Source organism: Miscanthus floridulus, chromosome 2 (assembly GCF_019320115.1).
Source record: "Miscanthus floridulus cultivar M001 chromosome 2, ASM1932011v1, whole genome shotgun sequence".
Classification (NCBI taxonomy): Eukaryota; Viridiplantae; Streptophyta; class Magnoliopsida; order Poales; family Poaceae; genus Miscanthus; species Miscanthus floridulus.
In genome coordinates, this window is record NC_089581.1 from 45610985 (window position 1) to 45632443 (window position 21459).

General features: G+C 48.1%; 1 protein-coding gene across 1 annotated transcript; it reads right to left on the minus strand.

Annotated features, from left to right (window-relative positions):
• Nucleotides 1-1713: 1713 nt before the first annotated feature.
• On the minus strand, nucleotides 1714-6802 carry LOC136536462 (scarecrow-like protein 9). Its single transcript, XM_066528746.1, has 3 exons — nucleotides 6500-6802; nucleotides 5709-6043; nucleotides 1714-3973 (listed from the first exon to the last, which is right to left on the minus strand). The coding sequence occupies exons 1-3, from the start codon at nucleotides 6800-6802 to the stop codon at nucleotides 1714-1716; spliced, it is 2898 nt and encodes a 965-aa protein (XP_066384843.1).
• Between the last annotated feature and the right edge of the window lie 14657 nt (nucleotides 6803-21459).

The window sequence follows — 21459 nt, forward strand, 5'->3', positions numbered from 1 at the left end:
ACCAGCACTCCAGCAGGCAACATTCACTACCGGACTCCTTGAGTTTGCCGAGTGCCCGAAACACTCGGCAAAAGACATAAAACACTCGGCAAATCGTTTGCCGAGTGTAACACTCGGTGAACAGCACTCGCCAAAAACAGTGACGTCAAAGCCAACTTTGCCGAGTGTCTTTTATCGGGCACTTGGCAAAGCCTCTCGGCAAAGTTGAAACCGAAAAAAACCCAAAAAAATAGGAATTTTTACCCAAAAAAATGGAATTTTTTTATCGATGGAGGCCCCCACCGGCCAGCGCCCACCCATCTACGACATTTTTCGCGTGAATTTCATGGCTACGCGGCCGACGCGATTCGAACCCGAGACCTCCCGCTGTGCACGTACCTCCTCTACCACTACACCACACTCTCACTTGTGTCTGGATTCCGTTTTAGTTCCCAATATATTATACTAAACCGAGTATAAATTGCATGTTTGAGGCTCTAAACTAATTCAAATAAAAAAGTTGTAAACTACAAAGTTTCATAACTTTTCGAGATCTACACTTTTAGTTTAGGAAGTTTTTCCATCCGAGGTCGTTTACAAAATTTGAATTTTAAAATTTTGAAATTCAAACACAGTTTTGCATGACAAGATGTTTTCAAATCAAAAAGTTGTAAACTATAAAGTTTCATAACTTTTCGAGATCTACACTTTTAGTTTAGGAAGTTTTTCCATCCGAGGTCGTTTACAAAATTTGAATTTTAAAATTTTGAAATTCAAACACAGTTTTGCATGACAAGAAGTTTTCAAATCAAAAAGTTGTCAACTACAATGTTTCATAACTTTTCGAGATCTACAGAGTTTATTTTGGTTGCTTTTTCATCCGAGGTCGTTTGAAAAGTTCGAATTTTAAAATTTTGAAATTCAAACGCAGTTTTGCATGACAAGATGTTTTCAAATCAAAAAGTTGCCAATTACAAAGTTTCATAACTTTTCGAGATCTACAAAGTTTATTTTGGTTGTTTGGTCATCTGTTCATCCGACATGGTCGTTCGAACATTGTTCACAAATCTTATATATCTCTCTTGTAGTTTCATAAACTACAAGAGAAATATGTTAGATTTGTGAACAAATTTATTTTCACTTTGTCGTATGAACAAAAGACCAAAACAAACATTGTACATCTTGATGAGTTATACAACTTTGTAGTTGAAAACTTTTTCATTTGAATTAATTTACTGCTTTAAAATGTGCTTCAAAATTTTCTTTGCCGAGTGTCAAAAAAAAAATAACACTCGGCAAAGAAGCTCTTTGCCGAGTGTCAAAAAAAACACTCGGCAAAGAGCCTCTTTGCCGAGTGTCAAAAAAAACACTCGGCAAAGGCGTCTTTGCCGAGTGCCCGAAAAACAACACTCGGCAAACCACCTGACACTCGGCAAAGAGCCGGTCTCCGGTAGTGATTTTGAGGTGTAATGCAAACACCATAGATTATATGACAGAAACGAAATCGAAAAAAATAGCTCTGTAGGTAAGAAAGGATATATTGGCAACACAAATTCAAATGTTTAAAAGCAGCACTGCCACTATGCAATGTGTTGCACTTTGGAAGCCCATTTATGTCGAACTAGTTAGCCAATTGCAATGCATTACCACACAGTAAAAAGCTTAAAAATACATCATAAGTTTAGAACATTGATACATAGAATTGTCAAGCCTCTGCTTGTACTAGAAAGCTTCTTAAATCTTGTCGCCATCAGATAACTCACTAGGTTTCCATGTGGATATTGCATTCAGTATCCTTCCCTTCCATCCCAGTAGTAGCCATTGATCATCTTCGTTGATAACATAATCTTTGTGATATTTTCCCACCATTTCTCTTATTACTTTCACAATGTCTGGATTCAGTGGGAGCTGCTCAAGGCCAGCATTCAGGTTTCTTGACTTCCATTTCTTATAATTCTCTGGCCTCTCAATCCTTTCGGATCCTTCACATGCGATGACATTGAGAAGTTGGCACTGAAAGATGCCCCTCTCTATGAACATTCTTGTCTCATTATCTCGTGGAACAGTTTTATCAAAGATATCAAATAATGCAGAGTAGTAGTACATGACTTCTTTAAAACGTGTTAAAAAGAAGGGTGTACCGTATGATCCGTTCACTACTCCATGCACAAAAACTTTTGGCTTCATCATTCTAATGGTATTAAGAACCCTATTCCTTGCGCTGTTTATGGATAGTGTCTCATCTCCCAGATTCTTCATTCGGTCTATGCAGTTGACTATCAGCACATCGTCTTCCTCAATGTTGAGATCTTCTATACATATGGTTTCCCACTTTGATGTTATTGCTTGATATTCAAAAGGCACATTGAACATGCTAGCATAATCAGCTAATCGCTGTCCCGTGTTCTGCTTATTCATTTGATTTGGTCGAAATCCTTGCTTTGGTAGCTCAATACCTGTGATCCAAACCTTAGGTGGCCCATCTTCCCTCTTTGCGAGTTGCTCAAACAGTGATGGCCATTGAAAACCAAAGCAAATGCCAAAATCGATAATGTGCACCTTAGATTTTCCCTTCGAGACATCAAGGATTGTCTTATTTGAGAAATAAAATGATGCCCTCAGTAAAGGATTTACCGCTAAAGACAACTGGAATACCTTTAAAATGCCCATAGGATTGATGACTTTAGTGACCAAGTTGCGATACAGATGACTCCCAGTTCCAGCTAATCGCGCCTCAAGGCAGTCCACTAGACAAAATGCTAGCCTCTGGGTATCATCCCCAGTTATTGAGGAATGTTGCCTTATTATGTTCAGCATGTCATTTGCTAAGGTATGGTTATTCACAGATACTGCTTGTGCACAATGGATAAGAATGGTTATTAGATCCACCACCTCTTTCTTCTGTTGATTCTTTCCTCCTGTCTTCCGCCGAGATGATGTTCTTCCTTGTTCATTCTGTGAATGTCCGGTTGATTTGTTTGTTACCATTTCTTGCAAAACAATAGCTTCATCCGTAGGTTTATGCTCAGAGAAGAGTAGAACCCTGTCAAACACCTCATCTCGGGTTGGCCCATTGAATGAAAAGGCAACCTGCTTGCTACTCCTTGCTTCTAACAAATAAGAATCTTCAGTACGCGAGTAATATCCACTGTGAACCTCAGATGATGCATGCTTGCTCGTATCTGCAGCATTTACCTGAAGTGACTGATTATCTCGCCTACGCTTTTCAGCTATTGAGAGGCCATCAATTTTCACACCAAGCTCCATGTTTCGTGTACCATCAGTGGAACGTTTTGTCTCTTTGACTATGTCAGACAAACTCCATGGAGCTTCGAAAGCTTGCAAGTTGTGATTAGAATGATTATTACTCGAGTCAATAGCAACAGAGCAGCTACTGCATGACAACCCGGAAGACTTGTTGATGCTGTCATCGAGGTTATTCAGATGACCACAGCTACAAAGTGATGGTGACTCAGGATAAGCTGGATTGTTTTGTCCAAGAATTCTATAGAAAGGCTCTTCCATAGCTCTAAGGGCGTGCTCTCCATGATGTAATTTTACCTTGTCGTCATTGTCCTCGTCCATCAACAGCTTGTTTAAGTAGTTGATGGTTATATCTGAGTTGATCCAACTGTTATTAGAAGAGTCTGCCACACTGGTGCCATACCAATCTGGTGCCGCATTGCTACTGAGGTCGCAGAACTGAGGGCCATCTGTTGCACTCGAATAGGAGGTGCTCGTTGTAATGTGGTCACTATCATTAAAAGTATTTGATACAGGAGGATGATGATGCATGGATCTTGGTTGGTCCAAAAATAACTCCAAATCATTTGACTCATTGGCTGGATCAACGAAGGCATATAACCCAGAAGTAGACGACATGTTGCTTTGGAAATCCTCAAAGTCAGAACTAGATTTGTCGCTGAACTCCATTGATGGGGTTCTTGATCCTTGCCAAAAGTCAGACAGTCCTTTGCAAGTCCCCTCAAGTTCCCTGTAAATAATGAACTTAATATGTCAAATGGAAACAGATAACAAACTATGTCATATATCCTTGTACTCTAGTTTTTTTTTTAATTATCAGTACTGACTACTATAATTCGTTAATAATCTCTAGGAAGAGAAATTCTGAAAACATGCACTGTATCACATTAGTTACATACTTATATATAGTATATATATGATGCATGTAGACTATGGAGTATCAGTCTCCTAGCTAGTCAGAGCAGTTTGATTTTCAGGATTTTTTTAGGAGTGTAAAAGGCCCAATCCAAGCACAAGAATTAGGTTGAAGAGAATGAGCTTGCTAAACCTTTTTTTCTAACCCACAAAAAAACTTTTTTTTTCTCAGAAGGGTGTGTCTTCAAACTTTTGAGTTCAACAAATAAATTAAACAAAGCTTTTTGTAAGAGTCCTCCTGGGAGGGGTGGTTAGGGGGCGGCAGCTAGGGCTGAGGGGGCTGTGGGCCACGGGTTAGGGAGGAGGGTGGCTGCAGGGAGAGGAGGCGCAGGGAGAGAGGGGAGGGATAGGGAAAGCCTGAGGCTATTTCTTTCTTTACATGAGATGAGTACAATGGTCCTATATTTATAGTCCTGGATAGATTTGCATCTTAAGTAAACTACTATCAAATCCCATCTAATCTTATTTCCTAGATTGATCCTATTTCTGTTCTTTCCTATTTCTTTCCTTTATTCTAGATTCTCCAGGATATGGGCGGCGGCGGCATGGCGAGAGGCCGCCCCATCCCTTGGCCCGCCCCTCTTGTGGCACGGTTGGCCAGGGTGTGGCCGGCCTAGGCCCTTCCTGGTCCTGTGGCCCCTTCCCCTGGATCCTCCATTAGGCGTCTGACATCTCCCCCCCCTTCTCCAGACAACGCGTCCTCGCGCTGGATCACCGTCTAGTCGTTGATGTCATCAAGCTGAAGCTTGCTACCCCAAGGTATGTCCTCTATACGGATAAGGAGATGCCCAGAGTGTCGTGCATTTAATCAGCGTTGATGTCGTTGGCAGAGAACTCAAAGCAGTAATGGGAGGGGCCGATGTAGCCAAAGATGTAGTAGTTGTAGGTTCCCGATCCTATTAATGGTCCATGGGCGTGGCGTGCTGTAGTGAGTGTGGCACCGGGAAGGATTCCGGTGAAGTGTAGCACCTGCATGACCCTTGGAGGCCATGGAAACATGTATACATGCCTTGCATCGACTTGTCCTGTTATGCACCTACACAATGCTGAAGTGACTGCTGACGGGGGTGTTGTAGTCAAGTGCTCCAGGGTACCGAAGAGGAGGTCGCCCGTGTTGTAGTCGGCTGTAGAGATGAGTGGGTGACCACGAGCGTGCTGCCTGTTGATGTAGATGTCCTCAATAGTGAGGAATTGTTGACCGTTGTTGTCGAAGAAGATGACCGTTGCTGACGATAGTATGTGGTGTGGCCAGTCTTCTATTAGAAGGATGCTCGATTGGAATGCCTGAGTTGTTGGTGTAGATGTTGCCAGGTGGAGGCCGACGCTAGAAGATGGGGGGGGTCGTCGTCCCCAGAGATTCCAGCATGTCCTACAGCAAGGGAGAAGTCGCTGGTATGTAGTAGCGGCTATTGTAGAAGATGATGTTGTGTTGGAGCGACCAAGTTGGGGCCGCTGCATGGACTTCAATGGTGGCGAAGATGATATGGAGTTCGCGCTCATCCGTGGCAGCCAGGTGGAGCTATGCGAGGATGGTGTGGTCGGCAGCCGACGGTGAGGCCCGTTCCCTCCTGCCTGGCGGGGCATTCCCTTCCTGCTGTGGCGCGTAGTCAGAGTTGGCGTCGATGTCGGGGATGGCTCGTGTGGCGTTGGTGGTGGTAGGTGCGAGATGCCCCTCTGCACGTGCCAGAGCAATGGCCATCTCCATCTCTCGTTGGTGGTGTTGGGCGACTGTCGTCCAAAGTGCATCTTGTAGGCCAAAGGTGAAGAGGTTGATCTGATGAAGCTCGCTAGCGATGCCGACATGTAGCATGTATGCGGCGATGTTGTTGATGTAGTCGTCCACTATGACGGTGTGCTTGGGCGGTGCGAGGTCGTTGAGCGTGTCCTGGCAAATTGGCGGACCGAAGTCACGGAGGATGCATCATGCAAAGAGCGCCCACTCAATCATCGGTGCATCCTTTGTCGAGTGGATGAACCAGAGGTGTGCTGCGCCTGTGAGATGAAAAGCTGCATACCAAACTTGGTGATCTTCAGACATGTGGTGCAGCTTGAAGAGAAGCTACATCCTAGAGACCCACGGTAGTGGATATGTGGAGCCATCGTAGTTGGGGTTATCAACCGAGCCGTGGCGGGTGGCTGGCGTGGAGGTTGAGCTGACGGTGCTAACGGGATAGGGTCCTGCGGTAGTGGTGGTGCGGGCGCCTATTGTGTTGGCAGCCAGATGGCCAGCTGAGGTGGTCAGCGGCAGGCCAGGGCTAGCTGTGGGCTGGCCAAGCGGGCGGAGGCATGGCAACAACGGCAGTTGCAGTGAAGGCGGTGCCACGAACAAGCTGTTCAATACCTCCATGATGACCTCCGGGGTGTTGGAAAAGTGAGGTACCTCCATCTTGTTGTTGAGGAAGGATTTGCCGGCGGTGAGCATGACTTGCTTGGTCTCCGCTTCAAGGCTGTTGATGGCGTCCTTCCGATCCAATCTAGCTTGAACGCTGGTAATGATGGCGTCACCATGGATGCATGCCTGCTCGATGGTGTGCAGATGCGTGTCCAGGTTGAAGAGCTGCTGATGCATCTCATAAAAATTCTTGCGGAGGTCGTTGTCGAAGGTCTGGAGCAGCTGCTGCATGTTGGAGGTGGTGGAAGCCATGGATCGTCTGGTCTCCGGATACCAGGTGTAAGAGTCCTCCTAGGAGGGTTGGTTAGGGGGCGGCGGCTAGGGCTGAGGGGGCTGTGGGCGTTGGGTTAGGGAGGAGGGCAGCGATAGGGAGAGGAGGAAAGGAGGTGCAGGGAGAGAGAGAGGAGGGATAGGGAAAGCATGAGGCTATTTCTTTCTTAACTTGAGATTATTACAATGCTTCTATATTTATAGTCCTGGATAGACTTGCATCTTAAGTAAATTACTATCAAATCACATCTAATCTTATTTCCTAGATTGATCATATTTCTATTCTTTCCTATTTCTTTCATTTATTCTAGATTCTCCGGGATATAGGCGCCGGCGGTGTGGCGAGAGGCCGCCCCACGCCTGGGCGCGCCCCTCTTGTGGTGCAGTTGGGCAGGGTGTGGCCGGCCTGGTCCCTTCCTGGGCCTGTAGCCTCTTCCACGGGACCCTCCATTAGGCGTCTAACACTTTTTAAAAAGAATTGCGATAGAAGGCTGTAGGAACTCTTCCTTTCAATTAAGATAGAAAAGAGAGTGGGTTGAATACAAGCTCTAGCCGTGACATTTTTTTTGAAAACTCTCTAGGCATGATATCAAAGACAGGAGACCTAAAGAAGCACACACATACTCCAGATCCCAAAACACTGCTGGGCAACAGCAAGAGACAAATCAACACAGGTGACCTGAACGCTCTCCTACGTTGCTCAGTGTCCTTGTAAATTGAACAAAGGTATAGACTGCAGGAACTTGGAAAACATTTCTTACAAAATTAAGAAAATCTTCATGAAAAATGCATGACAGTTTAGAACAGTAACCAACTAAGATGTCACCTTTCAACTTTGATGTTAGAGTGAGGAGGCTTGTTTCGGTGGTTGAAATGCACTGTTAGTACTTTTGTGTACTTTGTATTTTTATTTCAACAAACAATTAATTTAAAAAACAGTAAAAATAAATTAACGGAGAGAAGGGTACATTAGTAATAGGACCAGCTTTAACGGAGAACATTTCCTATCGATTTTCATTTGGCGAAGAGCACGTCCATGTCCTCGAGGCTCTAGCCCTTGGTCTCCGGCATCCGCGTGTACACGAACGCGCACGCGGCCGCCCCCACGCCGCCATACAGGAAGAAGCATCCAGGCGCGGTGATCGCGTCCGCGAGCGAGATGAACGTCATGCTGACCAGCGCGCACGTCAGCCGGTTCACCGCCATGCCCAGGCTTTGCATGCCCGCCAGCGGCCCGAACCCGATGGAGAACGCCGCCATGAAGGCCAGCACCGACAAGACGCTGTCCCGCCATATGCTCGCGGCCGACGCAGAGCGTCACACCCAGCGACGCCATGGACGTGGCCACGCCATCGTGCTAGCGAGGAAGAGCGGCCGCCGACCGAGGTGGTCCGAGAAGAGCGTGCCACCAGGACGAAGCACATCTTGACAACGCTGACGGCCACGGTGGCGCCGAGGACGGCCTTGTTGGACGACATCCCGGCCTTGCGGAACACCTGCGGGCTGTAGAGCAGGATGGCGTCGATGCCGGACGCTTGCTGGAAGAAGTGCACGCCGACAACTAACGCAGATGAGGATCCGGCTCACGCTCGCCGATGGCCGGACGAGCAGCTCCTTCCAGACGTTGCCTCCGTCGCTATCACTAGTGGCTCCTTGATGGCCTGCTTGATCTCCTCGAGGCTCAGGTCGGGCTCGGCCCCAGTAGGTTACGTACGGAGGAGCATGTGAAATTATTAGAGTACCCTTTATTTTTTAATAATATCTGAGAATTACCTAAAAATTTATAGGTACTGGTCCCATATGTTTTTGGTATTGATCCAGCGTGTTTTGGTACTTTCCGTTTTTCAGTACTTTTTTCTTGATACTTTCTAATTTTTCATCGTCCGATCTAAACCAATGGATGGTTTATATTTTCTCCGACCACCCTAAAACTTGTATAGAGGAGAGAGGGAGAGAGGGACTCTCTCTCACACACAAAAATAGTCCCCGATAACCATCTTAGTCACCGGTTATTTCATCACTTATTCAATTTGGCACACAAGCACATTATATTAGTCATGGCATTAATTCAACATGGACTTGATCAAGAAATAATGACTTGGAGATAAGAGGGCCTTATTATACTTACCATTGTTTCCCTGCAGGGATATATAGCGCCGGATGGGATCAGCAGGCCTGGAAATTGAATTCCAGACGTACGTGGAGACGGACCTGCTGTACGGTTGTGAGATATGAATGGAAGACTGAATGGCTGAGCGATCTTGCTGCCCAACGTAGGTCCAGTTTAGTTACCTTCTAAAATACCAATTTTTTCAAGATTTTTCGTCACATCGAATGTTTGGCGCATGCATGAAGCATTAAATATAAATAAAAAATAAAACTAATTACACAGTTTAGACGAAATTCACGAGACGAATCTTTTAAGCCTAATTAGACTATGATTAGACACTAATTATCAAATAACAACGAAAACTGCTATAGTGTCATTTTGCCAAATTTTCATCTAAACGGGGCGTAGCTGTAGTACGGTTTGCCTTATGGGTTTGCTCACTGGCGGACCTGACGAGGCTCCCCAACGTAGCTGTAGTACGGTTGAATTCGTCCTCCAGTGCCCCCATCAGGAAAGCCAAGGACAAATCGTGCTCCAGAAGCGGGGGCGTCGATTCAGATGCTGCTTCAGAGGCAGCTATGCCTGGCACCGGCAGATGTGCCATCGCCTTGGAGCCTCGGAGTTGCAGTCGGCTTGCCGGCGACGACATGTTCGCTGCTAGATACCTCCTCAGTAAACCTTTCTCTGCACATTAGTATGTTGTAATTATATATGTCAGCTAATTTAATTTGCACGCGAATCTTGAGCTGTTAGTTAGGATAAGCAGTTTTGCCCATCTTAATTTGTGACTTCGTCAACATATAATATCATGTTCTTTGGATTGCAAGTCACGCGATAATAAACAAATTACTTTTATTAGTGATCAAAATCGATTTTTAATGAGGGCGGTTTTTTACCACCGGTGTTGTTGGGTATCAATATTAGGGATACCTAAAGCAAGGAAGTTAGCGCCCCCATAGACTTCTCTGGATGGCTCGAAACGTATTAAAAGGTCTTGCCCGACCTCGAGGCCGCGGGCTCCGTCTGGCCCGACCTCTTGGGTGCGGGCTCCGTATCGCCCGACCCCAAGGCCGCGGGTTCCGTCTCGCCCAAGGCCGCAGGCTCCGTCTAGCCCGCCCCTTGGGTACGGGCTCCGTCTCGCCCGACCCCAAGGCCGCGGGTTCCATCTCGCCCAAGGCCGCAGGCTCCGTCTCGCTTGACCTCAAAGCCGCGGGCTCCGTCTCACCCGACCCCTTGGGTGCAGGCTCCGTCTCGCCCGACCCCAAGGACGTGGGTTCCGTCTCACCTGACCTCGAGGCCGCAGGCTCCGTCTCGCCCGACCCCAAGGACGCGGGTTTCGTCTCGCCTAATGCCGCGGGCTCCGTCTCGCCCGACCTTGAGGCCGTAGGCTTCGTCTCGCCCGACCTCGAGGCCGCAGGCTTCGTCTCGCCTGACCTCGAGGACGCGGGTTCCGTCTCGTACGACGGGGATCCATACCGCCGCCAACCACTCTAGGTCCAAGCGTATGGGCCTGGGTCAAAACTCTGACGCCAGGGAAGAGGCTGGCATGCTTCAATGTAACCCGTGGCCATGACGGGCCATACCTGGGGATTCACATCAAGAACAGTGTCGGGCGTGCCGGTGCTGTTCTGCCTAATCCTCATACGGACACGGACAGGCGCGTCAGTTCACCACGACGTCCGTCGTGAAGGAGTGGAACGCCATGACCGGCATATGACGCCCGTGCATGGCGATAGTGACGAACAGGGCTGCGACATGGAGCCGTCCCTGTGGCGCCAGTGACGAACAGGGCCGCAACATGAAGCCGTCCCTGTTGACATCTATAGAATCGGTGGAACCCGCATGAAGGAGAAGAAGGACCCGGCAACCCTAGAAGCCTTCTTCTCTCTCGTTCTTCTCCTTTTCCTCCTCTGTAACCCGTGCTTTACCTTCGCCTATAAAAGGGGAAGCTGGGCGCGCCATGAAAAGGGGAGATCAAAACATAAGAGCACGACACAAGCACACGGCTGAGCGGCAAGTGAGCTCTCAGCACCCGTTCACTCCTTCTACTAGAGACTTAGGATCCTCTCCCTCTCTCGCCTGTTTGTAACCCCTACTGTAAACCAAGTGCCGGTAACACGAGCAGCAGCGAACTGGACATAGGGACGTTCCGCCCGAACCGGTATAAACTCTTTTGTCCTTCGAGCACACCATCCAAGCCAGATGCGCAAATACAAATTTACTCATCGGTGGTCCAAAAACACCGACAGTTGGCGCGCCAGGTAGGGGCTTTTTGCGCGTCTCGATATCCACATCAGGCCTCGGATGGCTAGTCACAGCGTCAGCTGGGTCCCGGGCGCGCACGTGCACTTCGGGAACCTGGACTTCATCGTTACGACGGAGGGAGAGTTGGCACAGGTTCCCGCTGCCGTCCAGCCTCACCACTCCGCTGGCCTTGACGCGATCGCCGAGGCTCTTGAGGAGCTACAGCTACACGCACCGGAGTCCCACGCCCCCGGGAGCGACTAGCTCCTTGGCTTCGATTACGGGAGGCTAGAGCACCAGCTCGGTGCCTTCCTAGGACCCCGACTGTCCCGGGAGGACCTGCGCCGCCTCACCTTCTCGTTCACCAACGTCATGATGCAGCTTGTCGGAGGAGAGCCGCTCTCTCTGGAATACCTCATCCGGAGCGCCCCGACAACGCTCCCATTTGGTTTGCGCAACGCCGCAGAGATCGTTGGCCACCTTGTGGCGCAGCGCACACCCCCATCCCCTACGAACGATGATTTTGTGGGGATGACCAAATACGTCGCAGAATCTTTCCACGACCTTCTCGTGGGAAAATCGGAGTCACCCTCCGACTCTGACTCCAGCAGGGGGAGCCATCATCCCTCGCGAGAATGTTTCATGGTAGGTACCGTCGAGGGATACATCAAAAGCATCCATGAGGGAGGGGCTACCCTAGTAGATGACCTCGACAATGAGGTCGAGGGGGATGCAGGGGCCCTACCTCGCCTACGGGTAGAGCAACTGAGGGCACGGCACCAAGAGCTCGAAGAAGCACGACTCCAGCTCAAGTGGGAATGCGTGGAGCTCGAGCACCACGGAGACGGTGGGCATGTGCGCGTTGTGGCCCATGACGTGAACTAGAGGATCATCGAGGATGATGAAGCCCACCCACACTTCACCTAGGCAAGTCTGAACATTCCTACACGGTGGCCTTGCTCTGGGGGCTTCCAGAGCCCATGACACCAGAGGATCGTTGGGCCCATCATGAGATTCGCAATCTACTCGAGTGTGCGGCAGCGCAGCAGGCCGAGAGCTCGCTGTCCCGATGATGCGGGCTCAACGCCAGCCAGCACGCACCCTCAGAGCGACCCAACAGGGATGTGTTAGTCCACTAGGCACAGCGAGGCGGCAGGCCGCGCGTGGCGGCCCTGGTGCATGAGGGTCTCAGCATCCACCGTGATGCGCGCAACACCCTGGATGCCCATAGGCGATGAGAGGGAGGAGGCTAGCTGAGGCTACCACCCTCATCATGGCAGACGCTACGACAGCGGCGAGGACCGAAGCCCGAGCCCTGACTTGCTGGGACCTCAGGCCTTTGGCCGACACATCCTCAACGCTGTCTTCCCACCATGGTACCGACCACCGACCAACATCCTGAAATACTCTAGGGAAACAAACCCTGGACTGAGGCTCGAGGATTATCAGCTTGCTTGCTAAGCCGTGGGGTGGATAGTGGCAATTTCATTATCCGCAACCTTCCATTGTTCCTAGCCGATTCGACGCGAACGTGGTTGGAACATGTAACACCCTGGTGTTAAGCATGCATTTGGCATTGGATTTCATGAAAATAAGCATCATTAAGCATTCATGAGGATGAGCATGTCAAATTCTATCTTCACTACCTTGTTTATATCACTTGTGATGTCTCTTAAATTTATACCTAGGCTAGGGTTTACATGTGATTAATGTGTGAAATGCTTGTGGGACCCTAGGATTACCTTAAACAAGTTTAGAATGTCACATGGAACAACTTTGGTATTCATGACTTGGACCAATTTGGCCTCTAAGTCATGATTATAGTGTAAGCTACCATTTTCAAGTTACATGTTTGACCTAAGTTGAACTATACCCTAGAGACTTTGCATGGCTGTGTACCCTAAATCAAAGTTGTAAACCTCAACTAGGGTAACAATTTTTATTTTCGGGTCATAGTCTAATTCAGCTCCTAACTTGCTCTAAAACAGTGCATAAGTAGCAAGAAAATACTGTTCTAGCACTTTGAAAATTTTCTAAGTCTAGGAGTGATTTATAGTTTCAATGTACTTGTGTTTGACGCGCTTGATGCGCTATAGTTTGTAAACTAGGCCGATCCAGACCAAACTCATTTAAGCAAAGTTGGAGTACTCATGAAGCTCTACAACTTTGATTATTACGGTTTTCGCTGAATCACACTGGTTTGAGAGATATAGAGTGAGGAAGGGGGCGGTTTCAATCAAACTGAAACGGCTCATGCTGATTCAGATTGGGCCGGTGGTGGTTGACCTTCATCAGGCCACGCTCGCCATCTGGTGGTCGTACGCCAGCATGGGCCCCACCAGTCTAGCCGGGGAGGGCTTCAACACCGCCACGACGCGCCCGTCTGCTCTCTCTCGCTCATTTCCTCTCCCTCGCTCGCTCTCGCATCTGCAAAGGCAACGCCGAGCTCGCCATTGCCGTCGCAAGCTTCACCACCATGTAGCGTTGCTGTCTCCACACCATTTTCCAATCGAGCGTGCCAACAGCTCTACCTTGCTCCGCGCTACAATCTCCACCCATTTGCCAAGCCCTTCAAGTCTAGGTATGGGCGCATTGCCGTTTCCGCCACTGGTGGTCTCGCCGGAGTGCCACCGAGCTCCAAGCTTGTCGTGGCCAACGTATGCTTGAGCCTTTTCATTCTTTCTCTCTCTTGTCTTATCACCTCTGTAGGTCGTAGGAACTCACATCGGTGACCATTTAGACGCTACCACCCTATCGGTGCCGAAACACGGTCGCGCACCACCGTGCCATCGCTACCGCGGCGACATGCACGTGGGCAGAGCTCACCGTCGCCTCACCGGAACCCTAACCCACCCTAGATAGCTTCATTAGGATTCTGCAAAGCCATAGCACACCTCACCAGAGCATGTGATGGCTGGAGAACGCCAACGTACCACCGCGCTACCTCTGTCGTCCACCATTGTCATCGGCGAGCCATCTTCGGTGAACCCTAGGCTACGTCTCCACCACCAACCGACGTGGCTTGATGAGGGGAACATGTTGGTGTCACCTTCGTCACCGGTGATCTCACCGTCGGTGAGATCGGGCTGGTCGGAGCGCCTCCCTGCCCTGGTATCACTGACCAGCGGGCAACATCTGTCAGTCTCTGTGTGTTCTTTGATTTCTTATTGTTTTTACAGATTTGAATGCATGTTTCAAAAATTCATAAGTATAGTTGTAGATGTCCATTTTGGGTGAACCAAATTTTGTTGGATTCATCATGACGTGTACTATTTGATAAAAATATGAAACCTACTGTTTGAGATGTTTTTCTAGGAGAATTAAATGGAGCTAGATAAGTGCTTTTAAATTGTTTTCAATCTTGTAAAATGCATAACTTGAGCTAGGAAAGTGATAAAATTGTGATTCCAATTGTTTTTGATCTTGTGTTGACATTCTCTAGCTAATAAAAATACTAAACCTACAGTAAGAATACATAGAATATGGTCTTCCTATTTAATCTTAAATAATTGCTAGTTTCTAGTGAAAATAAATGGGGTAAAAATACATAACTAATGATCATGCAAATTTTTACATATTCTTATGGCGCTAGGATAAATGTAAGAAAAAATATGAAATCTGTTGTTTGACACTTTTTACTATGCTAAACTATTTTTTGCTTCAATAAGCCTATGCAACTATTTTTTGCTAAAATAAGCCTATGAAATTTGTAAAGTAGGCTTTTGGGGTTATATGTAGGCTACTGTAATTTTCTCAGAATTTATTGTACAATTTTGATATATTTTCCTTATTTCACCATAGTGTCCAAATAAATTAATAAAGGCATTTAAATAATTTATTAGGCTTGACCATCATGTTTTCTAGAGTATGTATGATGCCTATGAACTGTTGGTACCATTGGTTGTGCCTAAATTTGATTGCTTGTATGCAGTGAAATATTAATTGCTCTATAATTCAATTTTAGTGACTGTTTGGACAGTTTTGGTTGTTTAGTAAATTGCATGGGTAAGGTGATGTTTGTTGTGAATCTTGTCAATAACAAATCTGTAGATAACTTACTTATCTTGCTTGTGTCAAATTTTCATGGCAATAGGCTAAATGGTTTGAGAGTTATAGCGGTTAGAATTTGGTCTCCCGATGTGCTTACTCTCTGGAAATTCTGGACAGATCTGGGAAGTTGTCTTGTTTAACTAGAATAGATGTTGAATCAACTTTTGGTGAGTAAATAAAAGTTTTAGGTAATTTCATAAGATTTCCGGAAAGTCTAGGATCATAGGATTTGGAGGAGTAGAACTCTAGTTATGCTTAAAACTTGTAGGTGTTGTGTTGTGGTCTAGAAATGGACTTAGTGTGGATTCTTGAAATTTCTACATAAGAGATATGCACCTACTCAGTAAATAAGAATTCAAATTTCTTATCATCCTAATGACCTAATATGATAGTCATCATTTAACCATGCACTTTATCAAGTCATGTCATCCATGACCCTTCTTATGCATTCATGATTCTCACTTTTTGCATGTGCATGCAATAGGTGCGACGGAAAGAAATCACCGTGTTGGAGTACGAGGCCGATCACTAGGAAGAGCATCAGGAAGTGCAGCAATAGGAGGCCCCAGGAGAAGGTGAGCCCAATGGTGAATAGTTGCCCAAGTGCCCAGATCATCAGCCCTCAACCTTTGTGAAAGGCAAGCCCTGGAGCATTCTAAGCCTCCTATGTTTTTACAAATATCACTTGAGTTCTTTATGTTTAATGCATTAAGTTATAAGAGTTTATTGGAACCACTTGATGCATATAACTACCTTGTCTAGAAATATACCTTGAACCCTATGTAGGTCCAGGATCGAATGTATGCTTAGCAATGCTTAGACCGGTAGAAGTCGGGTGATTTCCTGTCACCTACGAGATATAGGTGGATACCAAAGCACGACTGGCTATATTTGCTATCGTGGAAATAACCATGTGTTGATAAACAAAAGAAGACCAGGCAGGATTGTGATAGAGAAGCAATAAGGCATGGAGGTCTTAGTGCCTATTTATCCCCGTCTATGTCGGTTAAGGACCAATTCGCTGTACGTCCTCATGTCATGTTGAACGCACGCCTTGCACTTAGTTGGCCGGATAAGTCGTTCCGACCACGAAGCTGAGTAGCTCAACTTAGGCTGGGCCCCGATAAGTGAAAGTGTGCACACTAGAGGCAGTAAGGATGTGCGGAGAGACAGTGGCGTGAGTCCAAGGGCAGGCCAGGCCTGAACTTCCTGGCAGACTGGTAGAATCTCTGAGGGTGCGATGCTGATCGGACCCATGAAGTTGGTTCTTAAGTTGTACCAAAGGTGACCTAAGACTATCTTGGCGTAGGTATGTCTGGGTTTGTATTAGGAATAACTCCATAGCTAGGTAGGAATCGATTCGAATCGCCGTCTCTCCCGGATAGTGAGAACTTGACTGAGCAGCGGCAACGTAGAAGCACTAATTGAAACTTGGTGGTTATGATGATTGCTCAAATTACTACACCGTATATGGTTACTAATGCTTGTTTAGCTTGATCAAGTGCTTGCTCTAGTATAGGTGCTAATTTAGAGATGCTTAACATAATAGGGGTAACTTGAAGCTAAAGATATTATATATTTCAAGTTATGCACATTGGTTTGTTTGAGATTGAAAGGATCAAGATGCCCAAGAGGGGGGGTGAATTGGGCTAATTCTAAATTCTCTTGCAATAAACAAATCCTACAGATAGCCCAATTAACCCCTTGTGCCTAGAAAAGTGTTTATATCAAACTAAAGCACAACAACCCCGCAACCTATGTTCCAAACTTACTCTAGCAAGCAATTCTATGGATGTAAAACAAGTATTGAATTGCTCAAAGTAAATACTCAAAGTAAATAGAGAGAGGAAGGAACGCGGCGATGTTTTGCCGAGGTATCGAAGAGTCGCCACTCCCCACTAGTCCTCGTTGGAGCACTCACGCAAGGGTGTAGCTCCCCCTTGATCCGCGCAAGGATCAAGTGCTCTCTACGGGTTGATTCTTCGACACTCCATCGCGGCGAATCACCCAAAGCCACTCACAACTTGAGTTGGGTCACCCACAAGCTCCACCGAGTGAACACCACACTCCCAATCACCACCAAGCCGTCTAGGTGATGGCGATCACCAAGAGTAACAAGCATGAACTCTCACTTGACCACGCGAAGCCTAATGAGAAGATGGATGCACACTTTGCTACTCTTGATTTGCTAGTGAGGCTACTCTCTTGGATTCTCAAATCACAAACACCTCACTAGGACCTTGCTTTTCTTGGCACTCACAAACGTGTTTCTCACCTGTTGGAATGAGCAAAAGTTACTCCACTCACGAGTGGAGCTTCTATTTATAAGGCAGCCTGAAAAACGAACCGTTATGAGCTTCTGCGGGATGACCGGACGCTCTGGTCGTGATGACCGGACGCTCCGGTCAGTTCAACCCGCGAACCAGTAGTAAAGAGTTGACCGGACGCTGGCAGGGTCCGGTCAGCACTGACCGGACGCATCCGATCGCATAAAACCCTTACTGGAACCTTACTGGACTCGACTGGACGCTGAACCCTCAGGGTCTGGTCAGTATCGACCGGACGTGTCCGGTCGCACTATCTCAAGTCTGGACCCTTACTGGAGTTGACCAGACGCTGGCCCTCAGCGTCCGGTCACATGACCTCTCAGCGTCCGGTCACACCAGACTAGATCTCCACGGTCAAATGAACTGACCGGACCCTGCGGCCAGCGTCCGGTCGCACCAGAGCCAGCGTCCGGTCAGTGTTTGACCCTCCATTCACTTCCAACTTTCGAACATCTGTGAATGAAGCTTGCTCCATAGGATCTTAGACATTCATAGGAGCTACCTAGAGCTAGTTTGAACAAGTGTGCACCACACCTAACTCACTAGACTCAACTAGGTCAAGCTACCCGTTCATACCCCCCTTAATAGTACGGCCAAAGGAAAAACAAAGTCCTAAACTACTCTAAGTGTCTCTCCAACTCCAATCGACACTTAGAACTAGTTATCCTTAACCTTGTCGTCCATCCTTTTAAAAACCGAAACGATTTCCATCGTAGGGGCATGACAACCTCGATTGCCCAATCGATCTCCATTACCATGACCTAACTTAATTGCCTCTGCAAAACACACATTAGTCATAGTAATCTTGTATTGACATTAATCACCAAAATCCAACTAGGGGCCTAGATGCTTTCAATCTCCCCCTTTTTGGTGATTGATGACAATACCACCTCGAGTATGTTATGGAGTGAGGTTTTTGATGGGCTTGGTTCATATAAGCTTTTGTCAATAAGAACACAAGAGTTAGTCAAGCTTATATGACCTAAGCCAACACAATGTACTCAAAGGATATGAATTAAGCATGAGTACAAATAACAAAGCTCATTTGCTTCGAAGTATAAACGCGGAAGCAAAAGCAAATGAGCATTACACAAATGATATGACATATAGATAAAGCAAAGTAGAAGTCACACATGTCAAATATCACAACCACGTAGATAGCACTATCACATATATATAATAGTATGCAGGAAAGTAGACACACGAATGCATAAGTAATAGTGTATCATACAAATTAAACTCCAAATGTATATAATAAGCTAATACTATATAACTAGCTCCCCCTAAATGTAGCTCCCCCTGAGACTACATACTCGAACACCCTCTCCCCTTTTGGCGTCAAACACCAAAACCTAGGGTGGGGCTGCAGCGGACGAGCCGGGCGCTGAAGAACGTGGGGCAAGCTGGAACTGGGCACCATCATCATCTAACCATGAGCTCTAAACTGACTGACCCTCTGTGGCAGGAAGTGTCGCTGAAGCGGTCTGGGTCTGAGCTGGGGCTGGTGCTGCCTGTGAAGCTGCAAGTATGTCTGTCGTAGGATCGGACGAGGCGACAGACGAGGGGAGCCTCTGAGTAGTCACGGCGACTAGATCTGCTGTAGATGGACCGGCGATATGCATATGAGGCGGAGTAGGCATGCCGGTCAACTCGCTGAAGGATGCTCCAAGACTCCTAGAGACTGACGTCTCAGGCACGAATAGCGAGGAAGAGTGCTCTGGTGTGAAGCCCGTCTGAAGTGGAGTGAACTGCAGGGCTACCACGGGTGAGGCTAACCACTGGGACACCTGTATAGGTGGTGAAGCAAACAGAGCTGGAGGCTGTCCCTGACTCTGGAGCCCACTGGGCTGTACTGCTGGAGTCGTCGAAGTGGTAGGAGGCTGTGCAAGCTGGGGCGAAGGCTATGGCAGTGGGACCCCAATGGCTGTCACTACATGCTGCATGAATCCCATGAGCTGCTGCTGCATAAGTAACTGCTGGTGCTGAAGGAGCTGCTGCTGCCGCTGAAACTCGTCCTGACGAGCCTGAAACTGTGCAAAGTTGGCAGCTATCTCTTGTGCCTGTCGTGTCTGATCCTGCTGCATCCACTCAAGAATAGCAATGAGAGCGGGGTCTGTCTGTGGAGCAGGTGGAGCAGAACTGGAGCTACCGGCCTCAGCATCGTGTCTGTGTGGCGGCATCTGAGGTATAGGCTGGTAGTCGTCGTCAGAGCTATCACTGTACTCGCTCACCTCCTGTTGTGCCTCTAGCTCCTCCTCCTCAGTGGCTGCAATCCCTCTGATGATCTCATCCTGCTGAGCTGTGGACTCTGGCACGTCGGGACGACGGCTAGGCTGTCTGGGTGCCTGAGGAGTGGTGTGCCTGATCCTCTGTGATAGGTTGTAAGCTGGGAACTCTGTGGTGGCACCTGTATACTCATCCATCATGCCAGGGGGCTTATCAAGCACTACTCTGCGGATGAGAAACGTGATCCAGTGAGCATAGGGAAGCTGCCTACGACCCTTGAATCCCTTAGCTATAGTATCCTCCATCTCTGAAAGCAGGAGATCCCAGATATCAAATACTGTCTGCTGCATGATGGCATTAAGTAGCCAGAGCTGTAAGCGGGTCAGGCCCTCCCTGTATCCCAACCTGGGAAGCAGTGTCCTCCTGATGATGGCCTTTAGTACCCTAGCTGTAGGAGTCAAGTCACTGGGGTTCCTGCTCGACCCCTCTCCAAATGGCTCCTTGAAGCAATGTCGCACTAAATCTGTAGGGGGCACCAACCCTCCATGAGGACGCCTAGGAGGCTCCTGCTGTCCATAACAGACCTCATGCATCTTGACAGGCTGCTCCTGTAGCCTCAGTATCTCTCTGACCCTGCCACTCGTCACTCTGTAGTCTTTGCCTCTGAAAGCAAAGTGAATAAACCTGTGATGTGGATCGATGAAGAGTGAAGCATAAAACTAACGAACCCAAGATGGTACATATATCCCCGTCCGTCCAATCAAATCTGTCAGTCCTGGCAAATATGACAAGTATTGCCGAATGCTCTCTCCCGCTGCTGCCACAATGGACTCTATCTGACAGACCCTCTGAGATCTAAACACTGCCCCACTGTTAAGATATGCATTGTAGAAATCCTCCTGCAGTGGCGTGTAGAACCCCTCAGCTGCTCTCTCATCCCTCCTCGGAGGAAACCAAACCTCAAACTCAACAAAACGCAGCTGCTGAACCTGTCTGGCGGTGGCGGCCCTTAAGTCGAGGTGAACCACTGGAGGCGGACCCTGAGGTCTAGGCGGAGGACGTGAACCTCTACGCTGTGTAACTGGCCTCGGTGGAACTGTAGCACTGGTACGACTCGAGCGGCGTAGCTGAGGTGCCGGCTCGGTCTCCTGACCCTCCTGAGTCTCCTGGGCTAGCTGAGGCTCTGCTGGTGGGGGCTGCTGCTGTGCTGACGGACCCTCCTCAATGGCAACCCGTCGTCCTGCAAACGTGGCAGTCCCAGCTGGACTACCATGACGACGCTCAACATCCTCAATCGCAGCTCTCAGTGCTGGTGAAACCGGCTGATCTGCAATGACAACTCCGCTGCGGGCACCACCTCTCTCGGCACGCTCTGCAGCCTCTACAACAGCTGCTGCTCTCGCTGTCTCTGCGTCGGGGTACTTCCGCTTCTTGGATGTTACCTGCTTGGTTGACTTGCCCTTAGATCCGGCTGGCTGGCGAGGCGGGGGCCTCCGATCATCATCACCTGGGCCACCACCAACGTTCTTGGTGCGAGCCATCTGAACTGACAAGATGGTGAACTGCTGCTGATGAAGATCGACTGTCAAACTGCCGCTTTCGAGGCTTGGCCTCGATCCTTACTCGCGAGCTTGGCTCCGAGTTGACTGCCAACTGCTAGACAAAACACAACGGAACCGACA

What these genes read in the sequence shown, in the direction of transcription:
- LOC136536462 (XM_066528746.1), bottom strand. Translation starts at nt 6,802, where the DNA reads ATGGCTTCCACCACCTCCAACATGCAGCAGCTGCTCCAGACCTTCGAC. An exon ending in CCCCGGAGGTCATCATGGAG is followed by an intron (nt 6,044 to 6,499) that starts GTATTGAACAGC and finishes CCAATTTGCCAG; the next exon opens with GACACGCTCAACGACCTCGC. An exon ending in AGGAGGGAACGGGCCTCACC is followed by an intron (nt 3,974 to 5,708) that starts GTCGGCTGCCGA and finishes CATTATTTACAG; the next exon opens with GGAACTTGAGGGGACTTGCA.